This window comes from Trichomycterus rosablanca, chromosome 4 (genome assembly GCF_030014385.1).
Source record: "Trichomycterus rosablanca isolate fTriRos1 chromosome 4, fTriRos1.hap1, whole genome shotgun sequence".
Taxonomy (NCBI): domain Eukaryota; kingdom Metazoa; phylum Chordata; class Actinopteri; order Siluriformes; family Trichomycteridae; genus Trichomycterus; species Trichomycterus rosablanca.
Window position 1 is genome coordinate 23420065 of NC_085991.1, and position 22033 is coordinate 23442097.

Sequence of the window (22033 nt, forward strand, 5' to 3'; positions counted from 1 at the left end):
TATTCATTTTGCACACAAACACTGGCAAGTTCTCTTGGTCTGAAGTCATCTGAGTGTTCTGTAGTCAAACAAGCCCACTTTTCAGTTTCTTTTTGGGGAAAATGGATGTCACATTCTACATGCTTAAGATGAAAAAGACCACCAGCATCTGTGATGGCATAGAGGTGTGTCAGTGCCCACAGCAAGAATGATCTGCACATATGTGAAGGTACTTTTAATGGGGAGACTTATATTAGTATTATGGAGAGACATACTGTATGCTGCTGTCAACATGCCATTTTTTCCCAGGAACTTCATGTCTATTTTAGCAGAACAATGAAAGGCCTCATTCTGCATGAGTTGTATGGCTTTATATTAACAGAGTGTGTGTGCTTGATTGGTCTGCCTGCAGTCCAGATCTGTATTCTACTAAAAATGCATGGATCATGCATCATGAAGACGATAATCAGACAACGGCAACCACAGACTGTTGAGCAGCGCAAGTCTTGTATATAGCAAGAATGGACAAAAATTCCATTTACAAAACTGCAACAATTAGTATCTTTAATACTTGAATGATTAAAAAATATAATTAAAAGAAAAGGTCATGTGACCCAATGGTAAACATGCCTGCCCAAGCTTTTTTGTATGTTACAGTCATCAATTTCTAAATTTGTTTATACATAGAATTAAGTTAGTCATTGAAAACACTGGAAATCTGTCATTTTGTTAAATACAGGTTCTAATGAATTAACAAATTGTAGTATTTATTCCATTTTTAGTGGAAAGTGTCTCAGCTTTCTTAAAAATGTGGTTTGTACATGACCCCTAAATCACCCATATTGAACCTGTATAATAAAATGCAATACAATGCAAGAACTATATGTATGACCGCTGAAATATTGTATTACCAATTGAAAATATAATGATGAAAAAATATAAGGATAACAAATGAGCTGTGGAGAGCATGCAAAACATTTACTCTCAATTAATAAAACTTGATTTATTATGCTAAAGCCTACAAAAAAAAGAGGCACTGTTGCATCCACTGAGTTGAGGGGTTGTGTGTTAAACTACATTTAATTTATCAAACAGTTTACTTAGTAGTGCTATCCTCTATGCTGTTGCATGCTGGGAAGCAGGCTGAAGGTGGCAGATGCCAACAGACTCAACAAATTGATCCGCAAGGCCGGTGATGTTGTTGGTGTGGAGCTGGACTCTCTGACGGCAGTGTCAGAGAGGAGGAAGCTGTCTAAGCTGCAGGTCATTATGAACAATGGCTCCCACCCACTTTATGACACAGTGATGAGACACAGGAGCACATTTAGTGCAAGACTCATCCTACCAAAATGCACCACAGAGCGCCACAGTAAGTCTTTTCTACCTGTGGCCATCAAACTCTATAATTCCTCACTTAATGTGTGACACTATGGTTTATCTGTGCAATATTCAGTATTCATATGTGCAATATTCAGTATTCATATGTGCAATAATAATAACGTAAGCATTTTAATTATTTAATTGTGTGTATATAACCTTTTAACTTTAAATTTTTATTCTTTTTACATAAATGGGTGCTACTGTAAAAAACTGCAATTTCCCTCTGGGATCAATAAAGTATTCTGATTCTGATTGATTCTGATTCTGATATGTAGTTTTAATGCAACATACTGTTTAGTATGCAAAGTATAATTTGTGAGGCGCCCAGGTGGTGCAGTGGGTTATTCCTCTAGCACACCAGCGCCGAGATTCAGGCATAACTGGCAGTGCCTGTAGCAAACACGTTACTGCTAGGGTGGGATGACTGGACTACGTGGATTGGTTCTTTAAACGCTGTGTAAGGACCCTGATTAGCAGATAGAGAAGTGCTTGTGCAGTCGGAGGAGGCATGAGCAGCAATATACCCACCTTGAATGCAATCAGGGAACCTTCAGCAGTGGAAGACAAATTGACTAAATTGGCAGAAAATGGGAGAAAATGCATAAATAAAATAGAAAAAAATTATTATTTGTAACACTGAAGCTTTAGTGTTTTAGTGCCATACAGTGAGTTTTAAGCTATATGCAATATAATGTTGGATGTAAATTGCATTCCTCTCAGTTAAGTTTATTGCATTTTTTTTATTATTATAGCTAACATTTATCTTTAGGAGTTATTTTTTTTAAACTTTTATCTCACACTCACACAGGCTCGGGGTTTTTTACACAAAATGTCAGATGAACTATTGTCATGTAGATTAGACTAGCCATTACAGAACAACATGCTGCCAATGTAAAGCTTCTCTTACCTGTTCTTCATTATCTTTGATGATAGCCATGAATGAACTCATGACCAAGCCAGTCAGCAGGGCAACCAGCATCACCTGTAACAGGTAGGACTATACATTTTAGGTGTGAATTCAAACTCCTATTGCTAACACAGCTGTCTGAATTGTTACTGCCAAAAAGGTTAGTGAATGTTGTTGAGTTTGTGTATATACAGTGTATCACAAAAGTGAGTACACCCCTCACATTTCTGCAGATATTTAAGTATATCTTTTCATGGGACAACACTGACAAAATGACACTTTGACACAATGAAAAGTAGTCTGTGTGCAGCTTATATAACAGTGTAAATTTATTCTTCCCTCAAAATAACTCAATATACAGCCATTAATGTCTAAACCACCGGCAACAAAAGTGAGTACACCCCTAAGAGACTACACCCCTAAATGTCCAAATTGAGCACTGCTTGTCATTTTCCCTCCAAAATGTCATGTGATTTGTTAGTGTTACTAGGTCTCAGGTGTGCATAGGGAGCAGGTGTGTTCAATTTAGTAGTACAGCTCTCACACTCTCTCATACTGGTCACTGAAAGTTCCAACATGGCACCTCATGGCAAAGAACTCTCTGAGGATCTTAAAAGACGAATTGTTGCGCTACATGAAGATGGCCAAGGCTACAAGAAGATTGCCAACACCCTGAAACTGAGCTGCAGCACAGTGGCCAAGATCATCCAGCGTTTTAAAAGAGCAGGGTCCACTCAGAACAGACCTCGCGTTGGTCGTCCAAAGAAGCTGAGTGCACGTGTTCAGCGTCACATCCAACTGCTGTCTTTGAAAGCTAGGCGCAGGAGTGCTGTCAGCATTGCTGCAGAGATTGAAAAGGTGGGGGGTCAGCCTGTCAGTGCTCAGACCATACGCCGCACACTACATCAAATTGGTCTGCATGGCTGTCACCCCAGAAGGAAGCCTCTTCTGAAGTCTCTACACAAGAAAGCCCGCAAACAGTTTGCTGAAGACATGTCAACAAAGGACATGGATTACTGGAACCATGTCCTATGGTCTGATGAGACCAAGATTAATTTGTTTGGTTCAGATGGTCTCAAGCATGTGTGGCGGCAATCAGGTGAGGAGTACAAAGATAAGTGTGTCATGCCTACAGTCAAGCATGGTGGTGGGAATGCCATGGTCTGGGGCTGCATGAGTGCAGCAGGTGTTGGGGAGTTACATTTCATTGAGGGACACATGAACTCCAATATGTACTGTGAAATACTGAAGCAGAGCATGATCCCCTCCCTCCGGAAACTGGGTCGCAGGGCAGTGTTCCAGCATGATAATGACCCCAAACACACCTCTAAGACGACCACTGCTTTATTGAAGAGGCTGAGGGTAAAGGTGATGGACTGGCCAAGCATGTCTCCAGACCTAAACCCAAGAGAACATCTTTGGGGCATCCTCAAGCGGAAGGTGGAGGAGCGCAAAGTCTCGAATATCCGCCAGCTCCGTGATGTCGTCATGGAGGAGTGGAAAAGCATTCCAGTGGCAACCTGTGAAGCTCTGGTAAACTCCATGCCCAGGAGAGTTAAGGCAGTTCTGTGAAATAATGGTGGCCACACAAAATATTGACACTTCAGGAACTTTCACTTAGGGGTGTACTCACTTTTGTTGCCGGTGGTTTAGACATTAATGGCTGTATATTGAGTTATTTTAAGGGAAGAATAAATTTACACTGTTATATAAGCTGCACACAGACTACTTTTCATTGTGTCAAAGTGTCATTTTGTCAGTGTTGTCCCATGAAAAGATATACTTAAATATCTGCAGAAATGTGAGGGGTGTACTCACTTTTGTGATACACTGTATGTGTTTCAAAAGGTTTAACAAATTTGTATAACCAAAAATACGCCCACAAGCATTTTATTAGGAACTTTTGTCTTGAATGCAATTCATTGACTAGTATGTAAGCTTCACCTACCATAAAGACGGACAGTGTGGGTGTACATATACTTACTTTTGCCTATTGCTCTTTACACTTGGTCAGCCCCCTTTACACCATCTATAAAGCACTGCAATGACACTGACATGATAATGATATGGCATATGGTGTATCAGGTGAACAAGTGTCCACTGATAAAAAAAAAAAATTGAGTATGGTTGGAAACAGTGAGGGCAGGAGGAGTATTAATGTGTCGTCTCTGAAAGACTGAGAGAGAGATTATAGTCTGGATTTAGCACCATCTGATTTCCACCATTGTGGACTGCTCAAAGAAGCTTTAAGGGGAAGAAGACTGTCATGTGACGATAATGTGAAAGCAGCGGTGCATCAATGGCTACATGTTTAACCAAAACACTAACATTTTTTGCTGATGGCATTTAAAAGTTGGTATGACGCTGGGAAAAATGCATCGTAAAGGAAGGTGACTATGTAGAAAAGTGATGTCATTTGTTTTTTAAAATTCTTAATAAATAGTTTTTTAAAAAGTGCAGAAACTTTTTGAAGAACCTTCGTAGTTCAATACCTCAGCCACTAGGCTACCACTGCCCTATTTAAGGACCTTCATTCTGAAATCCAATGATTCAAAAAAAAATTTGTAATTATATTATTGTTATTAATATTTTTTGACATCCAAGATATGCCATATTAATTTATTCATTGTTCATCTGTTGTACCAATACTACCAATACCATTACTATCTTAGTCAGGGTTGCGGTAGAACTGATTAATTGAGCAAAAGGCAGGAAACACTCGGACAGGTTGCAAAGGCCATCACAGGGCACACACTTAAACCTAGAGCAAGTTTGGATGTGTGGGAACAAACCAGAGCATGTGGAGGAAACCCACACAAACACAGTGAGAACATGCAAATTCTACGCAGGAAGGACTAAGGCCCATTCTTGCTGTAAGACGACAGTGCTACCCACTGCTTCACCTATGTAATTTTCTTAACATTTATTTCTAGGACTTACATTTCTAACCCAATTCTTCCTGGTTTTAAATGTAGCAGGAATGACTTTCAACACTGATTGCATTTTTATTTATTAAAGAATTATAAAACGTATTTGTTTGTAAAGCATCTTTATTCATTTAACATTAGTAAATTTCAAACACAGCACAGTAAGTTTTAGTAAGTTTCAAACACAGCACAGAAAGGGACAGATAGCTTATGTATTGATCCATTAGATATTTTAGAGGTAACATCCTCAATTCAGTTTTTTCTTTATGTTTTGAAATGGTTGACAAACAATTTCTTGAGGTCATGCCAATTGCGTCTCACCATTTGAGTCTATAACCATTTTTTCTAGTGTTTATGCCATTGAAACTTGTCTTGCTCTGCCTGGAGGACCTGGTAACCCTGGCGGTCCAACAGACCCGGGTGGTCCTCTTTGTCCTGATTCTCCCTCAGGGCCGACTGGTCCATAATCACCAACTATACCTGGAGCACCCTGGGGACCAGGCAGTCCATCTCTACCTGGTAGGCCAGAAGTGCCTGGCTCTCCTTTAGTGCCCTGGGGTCCTGCACGGCCTCCGGAGCCCCGTGGGCCTTTTGATCCCAGGCTTCCACGAGACCCTTGCATGCCTGTATGTCCTGTCATTCCGACAAAACCAAGGGTTCCGTTTTCACCTCGAGGGCCGGGAACACCGGTCTGTCCATTATCACCTCTCTCTCCCTTCTGACCAGTTGGACCAACTGGGCCAGCTGGGCCTTTTTCACCACGGGGACCTCTTGGACCAGGAGGGCCTTGAGAAAATATAGAAAGAACACAGGAAATTGTCATTTGAGTAAAGGGTGCACGTTGAAGAAAAATACAAATGCAACATATAGTTGACCAAAAAATAAACAACAAGTAAATATAAACATTTTAGAAAAAATATAAAATGGCTCATTAATAGGGCACTGACTAGGGATGTAACGATGCACCACAAGACAGTTAAAAATCGATTCACATGTGTAACGATTCAAATCAGTTTACATGAATCGATATTCACTTTAAACAGCAGAGGGCACTGGCGCGATTCACCTTGCCTGGTTGACATCACTACTATAAATGTATTTATGTGAGGATACTTTCTTTATTTGTATTATTCATTTATTCATTGAATGTGGGATTTGTTTGTAAATTTCATTTTAGGTTTTTTTTTTTACACAAAAAGGGAAATGTGCAGCATTGTTTTGCATAGTTTGTACCCACCTCATAAATAAAAGGACATGCATTACTCAGATGAATAAAAGATAAGCACAAATAGCAGCACAGGTGGCGCAGCGGTAAAGTACGCTAGCGCACCAGAGTTGGGGTTTCGAATACATCGTATCGAATCTCAGCTCTGCCTTTCCGACTGGGCTGGGCGGCTGCATGAACAACGATTGGCTGTTGTTCAGGGTTAGAGGGTAAAAAGTCGGATCATAGGTCCTCATAACTGGTGCAACTGCGGCCCCTGCTGGCTGACTGATGGCGCCTGCACAGGGCTGAGAAATAATGCTGATGGGGGTGTGGCCCTCCATAGACAGTGCTCGTCAGTATATGAACTCGACTCGTGCAGGTGAAAAATGCTGTCAGTAAAAGATTTCTATTCATTACTTCAATAGCATTTAAAGTATTCAGCCTATCAATAGCATTTAAAATTTTCAGCATATTAAAACTTCAATAACTTTTAAAATATGCATCCAATTGCTCCAAAACAGCTGTCTTGTATCAAGTTTACCCCACATTACACACTACAGCTCCTAAACTGACACATTTACACTGCATTACATGATAAAAAAAAAAGATTTCTATTCATAACTTCAATAGCATTTAAAGTATTCAGACTATCAATAGCATTCAAAATTTTCAGCACTGTACGTGCCAGAGGGGGCGTATGTCAGTTGAGAGGCGTCCTCAGTCAGCGGTGAAGGGTTGAATCAGTATAGAGGACGCATTCAGAGTAATTGGACACGAGGAAAAAATTGGGGGGAAAAAAAGGGAAAAATAGAAAAAGATTAAAAAAAAAAAAAAAGATCAGCACAAATTCAGTATTTTATTTTATAAAATAATAAAAATAATAAATAATAAAATTAAAAAATTAAATAAAAAAGAAATAATAAAAGGAAAATCGTATCATGAACTCAGTATCGTGAATCGTATCGCATCGTGGGTAGAGTGTATCATTACATCCCTAGCACAGAGTGCTGGAAGTCTTTTTCTACAGGGCTAAAACACCAAAAGAACAATTCAGATAAGAATGGCAACCTTTATAGTGAGAAGATCTGCTGGCTCTGTTTTACTGTTGAGGGCATTTTGTTATCATGAGTTAGGTCCACTTGTCCCCTCAGAGAAAGGCTCAATGCATTTACACTAGAATGCAACAATTCTCTGGCGTTGCTTATGGTTGTGAGTGTGTGGGGATGGGTGCTTTAGATTTACCAGAGCCAATCACTAGAATTCTTCGTTGTACCCTGTCATAGCTAATTGCATGGTTACATGGTTGCCTGTTTCCTTAAATTGTTACACGCATTTAATTCTACAACCCATATTAAGCAAATAGTTAATAGATTTTTCCAGTGTGTTTTAGGAACCCAACACCGCTGGAATCCGAGTTTGAATCTTAGCTGTGCCGGGCCACCCAGGCTGACTGGCTTTGCCGAGTCAAAAAATTATTTTCAGTCTCTGCTGTGTGGTCGAAGTGCCTGCACTAGCAATAAATTATCTATAGAGCATTTTGCTTAACGTGTCTCTGTCCGACAATCATACAGCTCTCACTGATTTTCATTTTCAGGCAGGTGAAAAGATGCGTAATAGTCTCAGCCCTTCTCAGCCAGCAAAAGGGCCAATGTTAGTGGCATGATTCCAATGTAAAGAAATAGGAGATGACTAAATTTGGAGCAAATGTAAAAAAAAAAAAAAACATTAACAAAAGAGATAAAGATTAAACAAAAAATGCACAAAGCAATTGACTTACACTGATCAGCCATAACATTAAAACCACCTCCTTGTTTCTACACTCACTGTCCATTTTATCAGCTCCACTTACCATATAGAAGCACTGTAGTCCATCTGTTACTCTGGGTGGTGGATCATTCTCAGCACTGCAGTGACAGTGTATGTTGTGCTGGTATAAGTGGATAAGACACAGCAATGCTGATGGAGTCCCCCCCCACCCCCCCTTCCTCCCACTTTAGCGCATCAAATTTCAACCTGTCAATCATCCTCTCACTAATGCTGGTCCCTGCTCCTGATTGGGGAGGACGAGGCTGCTCCACACCCCCTCCAACACGTGCACAGCCATCAAACATCTTATCACCTACATGTGACGAGTGCAGTGCAGTACAGCGCTGTGTACGGAAAGCCACACCCTCTACCGCACTCCTTTCCCATCTCCGTGCAGGCGCCACCAACCAGCCAGCAGAGGTCGTAATCGCACTAGTCTGAGAGAGAGACCCCATCCGGCTTAATCCCGCACTTATCTGAACAACAGGCCAATCGTTGTTCATGTGGCCGCTCAGCCTCAGGCGGCAGGCAGAACCAAGATTCAATACGATGTATTCGAGATCTCAGCTCTGGTGAACAGCGTGTGTTTTACCGCTGCACCACCTGAGCGGCTCTGATGGAGTTGTTAATTACCTCACTGTCACTGCTGGACTGAGAATAGTCCACCAACCAAAAATGAAGATCTAGAAGATGACCAACTCAAACAGCATCAATAGATGAGCGATCGTCTCTGACTTTACATCTACAGGGTGGACCAACTAGGTAGGCGTGTCTAATAGAGTGGACAGTGAGTGGACACGATATTTAAAAACTCCAGCAGCACTGCTGTGTCTGATCCACTCATACCAGCACAACACACACTAACACACCACCACCATGTCAGTGTCACTGCAGTGCTGAGAATGATCCACCACCTAAATAATACCTACTCAGTAGTGGTCCTGGGAGAGTCCTGACCATTGAAGAACAGCATGAAAGGGGGCTAACAAAGCATGCAGAGAAACAGATGGACTACAGTCAGTAATTGTAGAACTACAAAGTGCTCCTATATGGTAAGTGGAGCTGATAAAATGGACAGTGAGTGTAGAAACAAGGAGGTGGTTTTAATGTTATGGCTGATCAGTGCATACTAACAAAGTGTGTGTGTGTGTGTGTTAGTGTCATTTCCTACCCTGCAATACTGTAAAGTTGGTGATAAGCTGTGAGTGCTTGCTGTCCACCAGCTTCATCTCTTCCATGATAATGGAAAGACTGCTGACCTCCTTGCCCAATCGGTTAGACAGATCCTCCTGCTGGGACTTTAGAGCAGACTCATCTGCCTGTGCTTCAGCCAGACTTCTGTTCAGATAAACCAGAAGGTCTGAATGCCGCCCCACTGTATCCGAGCAACTCCGCAGTGCAACAAGCCTGTTATTTACACCCCCTAGCATCCATGTTGTATAGCTCAGATTCCCAGTCACCATGTCAACCTCCAGTTCTGCTGCATCAAGACGCTCCTCCATTCTGTCAAAGCGGCCGCTTGTCCGACCACCATAGTCCCGCTGCTGCTCCAGCAAGTCCCGCAAGCTGGCTGCATTAGCATCGCCGAGTGCGCTGATATTAAGAATTTGATTTAAAATGTTAACCAGCTGATTGTTCACCTCATCCAGTCCTTGTGCAGTGGCCAAAACCTGAGTAGAAGCAGTAAACTCTGTCTTTTCCAGAGTCTGGATCTTTTCCCGAATCCAGTCTTCATTGCTGCTTACCAGCTGCGTGTCCCGCTGCAAACCTAGCTGGTCCCGCCGTATGCCCTGTGTGTTCTCCACTACCGTTTCCAGAGTACGCTGCATTACTGTTGTGGTGGTGTCCTGCGTCGTGTGAGTAAGTTTAAGCCGGTCTGTGGTGAATTTAAGCGTGCGCTGTGTGTTGATGTGTGATTGTAGGTCATGCTGAAGCTGTGCTGTAGTCTGCTGCAGCGCAGGCAGCTTTGCAGCTGCTGATAGAAGAGTGGCATTAGCGGAGCGCAGGGCACTGGTGTGGGCGTTCATCTGTGTACGCAGATATCCCTGCTGAGTGAGCACATTTTGTGAGGATGTTCTGAGCTGCTGCAGGATCGCAGCATTGCTGCTGACATGGTTGGAGATGGCAGCTAGCTTCTGACACAGCGCAGACAACCCAGTACGAAACACCTGCAACTCACTGGATGCATTTCTTAACTTTTCACCAGCGTCATTATCTGAAACCAAACATGATCACCATTAAAGTAACAAACAAAGGCTAACTGCTATGAGCCATCAAAGACATCAGATAGCCAGAGAAATAGAATAGCGTATGAACAAGTAAAAATGTTACACTAAACATGACATAATTAACTATTTTTACTTTGAGCTGCAGTAGGTACTAAATTAAGTCTTACCTATGTTTTTAACATCCGTCTCCATAGCACCAATTTTTCCTTCATAGCCGTAATATCCCTGGGTAACATCATCCACCCTCTGAACCACTAAAATCAGTTTAAAAAGAACATTTCTTAATGCAAGATTGCAAAAAAATTAAGGTCTTCAATTAAGGTGACCTTTGAGCCCTATGATGGCACTGCATGAAAAACCATCAAGCTACTGTAATAAATAGAGACTCAGTGGCAAAGGAGTACTTCAGAGAACCATTGTCACATAACACAGTCCACCAATGCACCAAGGCATAACATTATGAGCACTGACAGGTGAAGTGAATAGCTGATTACTCTTCATCACGGCACCTGTTAGTGGGTGGGTTATATTAGGCACCAAGTGAACACTTTATCCTCAAAGTTGATGTGTTTGAAGCAGGAAAAATGGCCAAGCGTAAGGATTTGAGCCAGTTTAACAAGATGCAAATGGCTAGATGCCTGGGTCAGAGCATCTCCAAAACTGCATGGGCGGCCAAGGCTCATTGTTGGACGTGGGGAGTGAACGCTGGCCCGCTGGTCCAACAGACGAGCTACTGTAGCTCAAATTGCTAAAAATGTTAATGCTGGTTCTGATAGAAAGGTGTCAGAATACACAGTGCATCACAGTTTGTTGTGTTTCGGGCTGCATAGCCGCAGACTAGTCAGGGTGCCCATGCTGACCCCTGTCCACTGTTGAAAGTAGATGGACCCCTGTCACTGCACCAACAATGGGCACGTGAGCATCGGAACTGGACCACGAAGCAATGGAAGAAGGTGGCCTGGTCTGATAATCACATTTTCTCTTACATCACGTGGATGGCCGGGTGCGTGTGCATCGCTTACCATAGGATGCACTATGGGAAGAAGGCAAGCCGGCAGAGGCAGTGTGATGCTTTGCGCAATGTTCTGCTGGGAAACCTCAGGTCCTGCCATCCATGTGGATGTTTCTTTGACACGTACCACCTACCTAAGCACTGTTGCAGACCATGTACACCCTTTCGTGAAACGGTATTTCCTGATGGCTGTGGCCTCTTTCAGCAGGATAATGCGCCCTGCCACAAAGCAAAAATGGTTCAGGAAAGATTTGAGGAGCACAACAACGAGTTTGAGGTGTTGACTTGGCCTCCAAATTCCCCAGATCTCAATCCATTCGAGCATCTGTGGGATGTGCTGGACAAACAAGTCCAATCCATGGAGGCCCCACCTCACAACTTACAGGAGTTAAAGGATTTCCTGCTAACATCTTTGTGCCAGATACCACAGCACACCTTCAGGGGTTTAGTGGAGTCCATGCCTTGACAGGTCAGAGCTGTTTTTGTTATGTAGAGAGGCTTTTGGACCCAAAGATGCAGAGATAAAATTATTTTTATTAACAATAAATAATAATTTCACAACGAAGGATAATCAAACATAAACAAAACAAGCAAACGTAAAACAATTCGGTGAATCCCGAATGAGACCGCTGACTGCAGGCAACTGAAAAAGAAGAAAACAGAACACAAGAGAAACAATAACTGCGAGACATGAACCCTGGTCGCTCACTCGCTAGGTGAATGCCTTAGGTGCTACGCTATGGCGCAGCTGAGACAGTATTCGCCTAAAGCTCGTAAGATGAGCCAGTGAAAACCACGGATACTATCCGGGAAAATGCGGGGAATACTCTAAATATCTTTTTAGCGTAACTAATCGACTGTGTCACCAATCACCTGCTGGGAAGGAGTCGATCTTTAAGAAAGAGAGAAAGAGTGGTAAGGCGTGGATTTGAACCGGGGTTGTGCCGTTGCTAAAGCGGTGTTTCTAACCGCTGAGCCAAACGGGCATAAGCGAACTCGGACACCGGTATACGCCCTGAGGAGCTGCGGAAACCTAGTGAGGGCGCCTTTAGCAATAGCCCGATGCTAACCGCATTAGCTGGTGCTTAGCAACCCTGAAAACAAACGCAGCACGAGGGCTGCACAAATCGCACCATCTATCCCTATCAAAGAGAAATAAAACCCTATTTACCTCGGCCTTGCGACCTACACACCCTTACGCTCTAATAGCGTCTGGGGTAACCTGTCTGGCCCTAAAAAGGTACGGGCTGGTGCGGTGCAGCTAAGCCCACAAAACCAAGACAAAGGTGCGACGCCTGCAGCTTGGCGACGCCCCCTTAAATAGGGAGCTCGCAGCTGCAGGTCGTTCGCCCTAATCAGCTGGCCTCCTATTTGAGGCCACACTGTTCTTTGTTCTGTAACGCCTGCAACGCTGGGAACTGGTGTTACGTTCACCAGACGTCGCAGGCACCCTAACAGTTTTGGCAGGAAAAGGGGGACCAAGACAATATTAGGAACGTATGGTCATAATGTTATGCCTCATCGGTGTTTATATGTATAAAGAAGTCTTAATATGCTATGTTAAACAGATACTGTAGATTATCAGAAACTAAAACAGTGTTAAAAGTGAGATTAATGAGAGATCTCTCTCTCACTCACTCACTCACTCACTCTCTCACTATGAACATAATAGCACATTACAAAAACAGTTGTTAAGGCATATGGAAACAATTGAAAAGCTAGGAGAATTGGTCAAGTTTTACAGGACTTTAGCTCTGTGGCATATTCGATAACTAACATCTGCCATGTCCTTGCAAAGTCACCCTTATATTTAATTGTAAAGTGCACACACACATATACACACATATATACACACACACAAAGGCTGTGGTCAAAGCTAGCTAAAAACAAAACAAAGCCGCTAGAGTAACCATAGTGACCAAACAGAATTGAGTACTTTTTTCTTGGCTGGAATCAGACCCCACAGAATCTTGGACAGAGGTCCACACACACACCAACATAACCTCATGCTCAACTGACAGAAACACACCGATAAAACATAATTACGCTAACAAAGCGGACAAAACTGAGCCAAGAAATCTGTGGTCATTACTGACAGGATTTTAACCAATCCAAGAAATTAAAAGGAAAGAAGAGATAGAAGTGTGGGTGTGTTACCTTTGTAACCCATTACAGCTACAGCAACGGTAAGAAGGGCACAAAGAAGGTAGAGAAGACCGATGGCAGTCTTCAAAGCCACGAAGTCACTCTTATACTTGGTACATTGAGTTCCATCTTGGAAACCTGTAATCAGAGACAACATAACATTAAAACCACCTCCTTGTTTCTACACTCACTGTCCATTTTATCAGCCCCACTTACCATATAGAAGCACTGTGTAGTTCTACAATTACTGACCATCTGTTTCTCTACATACCTTTTTAGCCTGGGTGGTGGATCATTCTCAGCACTGCAGTGACACTGACACGGTGGTGGTGTGTTAGTGTGTGTTGTGCTGATATGAGTGGATCAGACACAGCAGCGCTGCTGGAGTTTGTATAGACCGTGTCCGCTCACTGTCCACTCTATTAGACACATCTACCTAGTTGGTCCACCTTGTAGATGTAAAGTCAGAGACGACAGCTCATCTATTGCTGCTGTTTGAGTTGGTCATCTTGTAGACCTTCATCACTGGTCACAGGACGCTGCCCATGGAGCGCTGCTGGCTGGATATTTTTGGTTGGTGGACTATTCTCAGTCCAGCAGTGACTGCTGTGTCTTATCCCCTCATACCAGCACAACACACACTAACACACCACCACCATGTCATTATCACTGCAGTGCTGAGTATGATCCACCACCCAAAAAATACGTACTCTGTGGTGGTCCTGACCATTGAAGAACAGGGTGAAAGCAGGCTAAAAAGGTATGCAGAGAAACAGATGGACTACAGTTAGTAATTGCAGAACTTCAAAGTGCTTCTATATGGTAAGTGGAGCTAATAAAATAGACAGTAAGTGTAGAAATAAGGAGGTGGTTTTAATCTGATCTGTTTTGGCTGTGAGGTTGGAGTGCTGCCAGTCACATACTTATCTGATGGCAGTCATACAAACAAAAGTGGCCCATACAGGATCGGCAGTTTTAATTTGTGCTGTTCACTTTACCACAAAGAAAAAAAAAAAACTAATTTGGGTCACAATAAGATAAAACAGAGCTGAATGGGGTTGTTTTTACATGTAATGTGTAGACCCAGCCAATGAGAGCAAGAAAAAAAAAGCAAGAAGAATTTCTGAATGATTTCCCAGCTGACTGTAATAATGAAAGACAGCAGACGTGCACACACACAAATAAAAGTTCTGTAAGAACGTACTAATGTTATATATTTGTCTTTTTGCCCCTATTGATAATATTTTCTTGGAAGTATATCAAATTAATTCTATGTTTTCTATATGTCCTGTTTCCTTCCACTTCCTATTTCAGTAGGTTGATTTGCAGTTTTAAAATGGCCCTAGGTGTAAGAAAATGGGTGCATGTGATACCCTGCTACAAACTGAGTATCACCAGATGTATTCCTGCACTGCACTGTGTTTCTGGGTAAGCTGCAAATTCATCACAACCCTGACCAGAATGAATTGAGTACTAAATCTATATAAATGTTTTGTAAATATGAACCCAATTTCCAGAAATGTTGGGACGTTTTGTAAAACGCAGTACAAAGAAGAATCTGAGAACTGACAGATTTTCCATGCTTCCACTGATCAACTTCATTGTATTTTGTAATAGAAACACATCAGAATTTGATGCCTGCAACACACTAAAAAAAAGTTAAGGATCAGTCTGTACATGCAATGATTTGTTCATGGCTCACCACTTTGTGCCAAACCCTAAGAGAGAACTGCCTATCAGTTCACAAAGAACATTTCTCAAGGCAAGGTTGCAAATAATTTAGTGGTTCACCATCTACTATTCATGATATAGTCAAAAGATTCAGGGAATCTGGAGATATCTCGGTCCATGGAGAGCACAACCGGAAACCACTGTTGAATGTGCGTAAGCTTAGAGCTTTAAGACGGCACTGTATGAGTAACCATCATGCTATTGTGATAAATGTAACCCCATGGGCTCGGAGGTACTTCAGAAAACCACTGGCTATGTTACAGTCTACTGTGTGAAGTAATTCAACCTAAACTCTGTTACACAAATAGAAAGCAGTGCATCAATTCTATGCAGAAACATCTCAATGAGCCTAAGCTCATCTCAGATGGTCTGAAGACAATGGAAACGTGCTGAGTCCACAGTTAGTTGCTAAAGAAAAAAAGGACCATCTAGACCAGGGGTCGGCAACCTTTTTTGTACTCTGCCAATGAAAAAAATAAATTGAAGATGAAGTACTAAGTGTGCCATGGAATACATCATCATAACACAAATACGTCATATAACACAAATTGTTGCTATGTATCTGACAAACCAATTAATCAGTTAATTAAACTTACATGTCAGTGTGATCCTTGTCCCTGACTTTCTCTGCAAAGATGATCCATCTGTGGTGTATATGAGGTAAACTTTTACCATGGTTTAAATTCTGAAGAACACTCGTCTGTTTCTTGTACCTTGAAATTGCTCGTTTGGCTGATTCCGTTTTGTCAGCATCATCCTTTTTTTTTCTCCCCTTTTTCTCCCCCTTTAGCGTGTCCAATTTCCCAATTGCATCGTGCTTCCTCTCCGCCTATGCCGATCTCTGCTCTGATTGAGGAGATCGAAGCTAACCCACGCCCCCTCCGAAACGTGGGCAGCAAGCCGCATGCATCTTATCACCCACACATTGACGAGTGTTGTGCCACCTAGCGTTGTGTACGGAGAGACACACCCTAAGAGCACTCTTTCCTCATCTCTGTGTAGGTGCCTCTAATCAGTCAGCAGAGGTCGTAATTGCACCAGTCTGACAGAGAGAGAGACCCTATCAGGCTTAGTCCCTGTGAGCATATGGCATAGGGTGTAAGGACGGGTCCAACTAATAAGGCTCAGCCCTGAGGATGAAATACATTTTTTTACTCTTACCAATCAGCATGCCAGGCAAACGCGCTTCACATGCCAGCTTTGGCACACGTGCCATAGGTTGCTGACCCCTGATCTAGACTGTTATCAATTAAAGTTTTGGGGTGTTACCTCTGTCAAGGTATGGGGTGGATCATTGCCTATGACATGGGTGACTTGCATATGTATGAAGGTTCCATTGTTCCGTGAAGCAGACTAAGATTTTAAAAGACACTTGCTGCCATCAAGGTGATGTACATGATGATTTCAGCAAGTCAATTCCAGCCCTCATTTTGTATTCGATCAAACATAGACACAAAATGTGTGTGCTTGACTGGCCTGCCTGCAATCCAGATCTGTCTCCTATTATGTCAGATCTGTCTGCCATTATGTAAGGGCAGTAATAGCCCAGTGGTTAAGGTACTGGACTAGTAATCAGAAGCCCCACCACTGCCAGGCTGCCCTGAGCAAGGTCCTTAACCCTCAATCATAATTGTCATAAAAAAAGTCATAATTGTAAATGTATTATGTAGGTGCAACATAAAAAGGAGAGTCAGATGACAACAACCATGGACTGTTGAGGCTAAAGTGCCGTATCAAGCAAGAATTTAGGTAAATTTCACTTATTTTCTGCAACAATTGGTGTCACCAGTTACTGAACCATTACAAAGTCACATTAATACATAAGGTGACAGAATACAGTGGTAAACACGCCTCTGTCCCAACTCTTTTTGGAATGTGTTGCTGGCATTAAATTCCAAATGTGTTTACAATTTACAATGAATGTAACAAAGTTGATTAACAGAACATTGAAAATCTTTTTTTTCTACTTTTATCAATTAAATAAAGATTTATTTTATTGCATTTTACAAAACACCCCAACTGTTCTGGAAATGGGGTTTGTATCTTTAAAAAACCACAACATTGTTCAAAACTGTGTTTTCTGTTGATGAAATGCCTTGCATTGTCTACATTCACAATTCTTCTCAGTCTGTCCAGGGTGTGTTCCAATATTGTGTTTATTGATTCCAAGTGGTGCCAACTCTTCTGCAACCCACTGTTAGTACAAATAATGAAATAGATGAACAATTTATTCCAACTGCCAATTGCGTGCTTTAAAGATTTCAATTCCACATCCCTTTTAAATATAGTTCTTTGTTCTCAATGCAACATCTGGTGACATAACCAGATGTGCAAACTGCTGCACTGGCACGGAGTTTGTGCAGACATTATCCAAGTTAATATGAGATGAATCATCCAAGTAAATATGTGTTGAAATGTTACTTTCATGATGCTAGATTGACCCAAACAAATTGATGCATTTTAGAGAATAGAAAACATGCTTACCAAACCTCCTGTATCCAAATGATTGGACATCATCGTCTTCAGCAAACTCGTCTGAAAAGTAAAATAAAAAACAGACACAAACAAGAAAGACTCATGTCATTACCTTACATTAACTTAACAGTTTCATCATTTATACCCTTAATGCCACTGGATGCATCTCAAATACCAATGTGTCCTAATGTCAAAACAGTAAAGTTATGCTTTCTTACTAAGGACTATTCATTCTTATCAGATGTAGCACACTCCCAACCACTCGAAAATTATTTTGTCGTGTTTTTTCCTATTTTCTATCATATGCAGTAAATCGTGTGATTGTAAAATGTACAATAACTCACCCTTCATTGCGCTTGACACTCACTGTTCAGCAATAAAGCTTCAGATTCGTTTATGTTACAACTTAACTCCTTAACCAAAACTATGTGCATACTACTCGGTTTATAGCTCTTTGAGTAAAAAACTGCTAAACTTCTTGCTTTACTACTTCTAGAGAAAAGTTTAACATAAAATGAGCAAATGTCATCAACGCGCCCCGCACGAACAGCCCTGAACCGCAGCTGATCCAAGAATACAGTACTGTGTCGTTCGGGAATGAACTGGCTCGTTCACTCGGCTCTTTTACATGAACTATATGAGTCGACTCCGAATTTAATTCAATTTTTCAATTTTTCAATTACTACCAATGGTTTACATTCGCCTGTAATTTCCATGTGTACATGACATTGGTGCAAAAGTTTCCTTTTCTGTAAAAAAAAAAAAAAAGTTACACTTGTGACTTTTTTTTTTATAATAATTTGCTGTTATGTAAGCCCATGCTTCTGTTTTTACATTTACCACTGTGTCGCCTCACAGCAAGAAGGTCCTGGGTTCGTTCCACAGGTTGGGTGGTCTGGGTCCTTGTCCTTGTTTGCATGTTCTCCCCGTGTCTGCGTGTGTTTCCTCCTGGAGCTCCGGTTTCCTCCCACATTCCAAAGACACGCAAGTGGAGATACAAAATTGTCCATCACTGTGTTTGACATTAAACTTTTGAACTGATGAATTTTGTGTAAGAAGTAACTACCGTTTCAGTCATTAATGTAACCAAAGTGTGTAAAACATGATGTTGAATTCCTAATAAATAAATAAATTTAACATTTGCATAATTTAGCAGATGCTTTTATGCAAAATTGCCTTACAGTTATCACTGAATACATATATGGGCAATTGAGGGCTAAGGGTCTGTCCTGTTTTTCTTAGGCAACAAACTTTTATTGGGATTTTGGACCATAGGCTTCTTTTCTTCATTGTAGTGTCTAAGTCCATAGTGTTGTAAGGCCCACTTATTAAACATGTAACTGTGGTATGCATTTGGTTATTCATTCATTCATTGTCTTATCCGCTTATCCAATCAGGGTCGTGTGGGGTGGTGGTGCTGGAGCCTATCCCAGCTTTTCAATGGGCGCAAGGCACACAGTCACACCCTGGATGGGTTGCCAGTCCATCGCATGGCATGCAATGGTTATTTTAGTCATATTTTAAAAAGCAATATATTATTTTCCACTACTCTGAATTGGATAAAGCTGTGATACACCAGACAATGAATTAATGAATATATTGGGGGGTTTTTTTTGCTCAGGAAATTTTGTTTTCCATTTATTTGAGTGTATGACAACATTTGACTATAAATGCAGTTCCAGAGTAGATCCCGACTACTGTATTAAGTATTTAATACATAAATAGGCCTAGAAAATTGTATGAAAGCCACTGTGCTGACAAATTGTTGAGATCTGGCTGGTTTGCTTACATGGTTTTTATAACAAACACTATACAGTACGTTGATTAGATTAGGGGTCCTTTTAGTGGTATTAATGCCACTGTAATGACAAATTGTTATGGTTTGGCTTGTTTGTTTACATGGTTTTTATAACCAACACTATACAGTACGTTGATTAGGGGTCATTTTAAACATTGATCAAATGTTGTTATATTATGTTAGTGATGGACAAAAACACAATACCGCTTAAATTGCACCAATAATTAAGAGAGTCAAATTGGCCTTGTGGTAAACTGAGCCAAACCATATGACTCACTGAAAAAATAAATGCTTTCATTTCATTTTATTTCATAACACCCGCTTTGTCCTGTTGGCTTCGGCCATTTTCCCTTCCCCACAATATTGTACATAGTGTGAATCATCCCAGCAGGACGGCTACCATGTTTAAAATGTGATTAAATACATTTACAACCAAACGAATCGCTCTTTTAAACGATTCATTTAAACCACTGTTTATAGAGTACACAAATGAATCGATTGACGAGCCGAAGCGAATCGATCCCTGTATTCCTATACACAAATTAAACTGAATCAAAAGTCCAACGACAGTTTCCGCTTGATGTTTAGGCTGAAGTCTGACTTTTAGCTCTTAAATATGCTGACCCGTGTATCTTAAATAATTAAGATTTTACAACCAACGGTTTACTAACACTTTAATAAACTCTAAGCTGTAGACTCGCAGCTGGTTTAACCAACCACTTGATTCCTTAAAATCCAGATGAACCGATGTTAAAGGGAGTATCTGGCACGGGTTACGATCACATTACCAAACCCCGGTGGAGCGCACAGCATCGGGTCAAACATCTGGAAATCATTAGGCAAACCCCTTTAAAGCTTTCGGGTAACACACTGGGCCTAAGATATCCAAAGCAATAGGAAATGCATATTTAAAGTGGTGATTAAAGTGGTGAAGCATGCTGTGCGTGTGCATAAAGAAAAGTGTCAGAGAGGGAGTGCATAGAATATAGATCTAAGTAAAGAAAAGACATGAAAGACTGCATTTTTCAGCCTAGCAGTTTCCTAATATCCATCTATAATGGTGCACATGACTTAGAGAATTGCTGTGTGCCAAATATCTCATTATATACTAAGCAGTATGCTAAATTAAATGTTTCAATGATTGTAATAATACAAATGCAATTACAATGCAAAGCAGAGAGTGGTTTAAGACACAGGTATTCAGTTAGCAGGTGTTTTGGCATTTCATAATTCCCATTAAATTCTCCTAGCAATAGCTTCATCACGGTAAATTGTTCTGAGGTCATTTTAGGCAATTAAAATATGCTGCTTGTTAATATACGCCGATCAGCCATAACATTAAAACCACCTCCTTGTTTCTACACACATTGTCCATTTTATCGGCTTCACTCCATCTGTTTCTCTGCATGCTTTGTTAGCCCCCTTTCATGCTGTTCTTCAATGGTCAAGACCCCCACAGGACCACTACAGAGTAGGTGGGTCATTCTATAATTTGGGGTACATTTCACATCACCAAAAAGTACAAAAACAATGTTCTTTCTCAACAGAACAATCAGTGGTTCAAGTTAATATATTCCTTTAGTGTAACATATCCACTAGTTGCAAAGCTTAAACATTATTTTTTTTATTTTAATTTTAAAGGGACAGTAGATGTAGACTACTAGGTAACTAAGTTGACAGGTAACATAGTTGACAATTTCCCTATTTTGACCCATAACTTCAGTGGTAGACCTTGCCTGGCTGACCACATGTCATTTCTTGAACAGAGTAATGTCTAATTTGAACATACATTTGAATTAAAATTATAAAAAAAAATTTAACCATAACAATGTATGTAACATAGTTGACAGTCAATTAATATACTCATTGACAATGTTCTATTATAGAAAAAATATTTTTAAAAATAAGAGAACATTCACCACAGTTTGTTCAATATGCCCTCTACAGAGAAAAATGATATCATGTGATGCTGGTCACATAGTTTTAGAACAAACCATTTTTGAGTTGCTGAGTGGAGTTCGGTTAGTAACATAGTTGACAGAACTTTTGGGGACAATAATAAATAAATATATTTAAATTATTTAAAAGAGAAACTCAATTTAAAAAATATTATTTTTCTTTAGTATTTAAACTATTGAAATAAATAAAAAAAATAGATGTTGTTTCCCTTAATAATTTTATTCATTATTTTGAAACCAAGGCACCCTCAACTTAAAAAACGGACACAGCAAAAACTGTTAATTTAGGAACATCATGACAAATTTCAAGCTAAATGAAGCATAGGATGCACATAATGTTTTTGTGATATTACAACATGTTTTCCATTAATAGGTAAAATATGACATTTTTAAAGAAAATAGTTAGAATAAATATAATTATTATCATTGGACATGGAATGTACCCCAAATTATAGAATGACTCAGGTATTATGTGGGTGG

At 40.7% G+C, this 22033-nt stretch overlaps 1 protein-coding gene across 1 annotated transcript; it reads right to left on the minus strand.

Annotated features, from left to right (window-relative positions):
- Positions 1 to 5333: 5333 nt before the first annotated feature.
- Positions 5334 to 18343, minus strand: LOC134311467 (collectin-12-like). The gene is made up of 6 exons (XM_062993099.1): positions 18142 to 18343; positions 17807 to 17857; positions 13604 to 13729; positions 10602 to 10688; positions 9378 to 10421; positions 5334 to 5979 (listed from the first exon to the last, which is right to left on the minus strand). The coding sequence occupies exons 1-6, from the start codon at positions 18146 to 18148 to the stop codon at positions 5546 to 5548; spliced, it is 1749 nt and encodes a 582-aa protein (XP_062849169.1). The 5' UTR covers positions 18149 to 18343; the 3' UTR covers positions 5334 to 5545.
- Between the last annotated feature and the right edge of the window lie 3690 nt (positions 18344 to 22033).

Bases quoted from the DNA above. Each gene is read 5' to 3' on its own strand.
- LOC134311467 (XM_062993099.1), bottom strand. The intron at 10,689-13,603 runs GTAACACACCCA...AACTGATTTTAG, and splicing joins AGCTGTAATGGGTTACAAAG to TGGTTCAGAGGGTGGATGAT. The intron at 10,422-10,601 runs GTAAGACTTAAT...GTTTGGTTTCAG, and splicing joins GACGGATGTTAAAAACATAG to ATAATGACGCTGGTGAAAAG.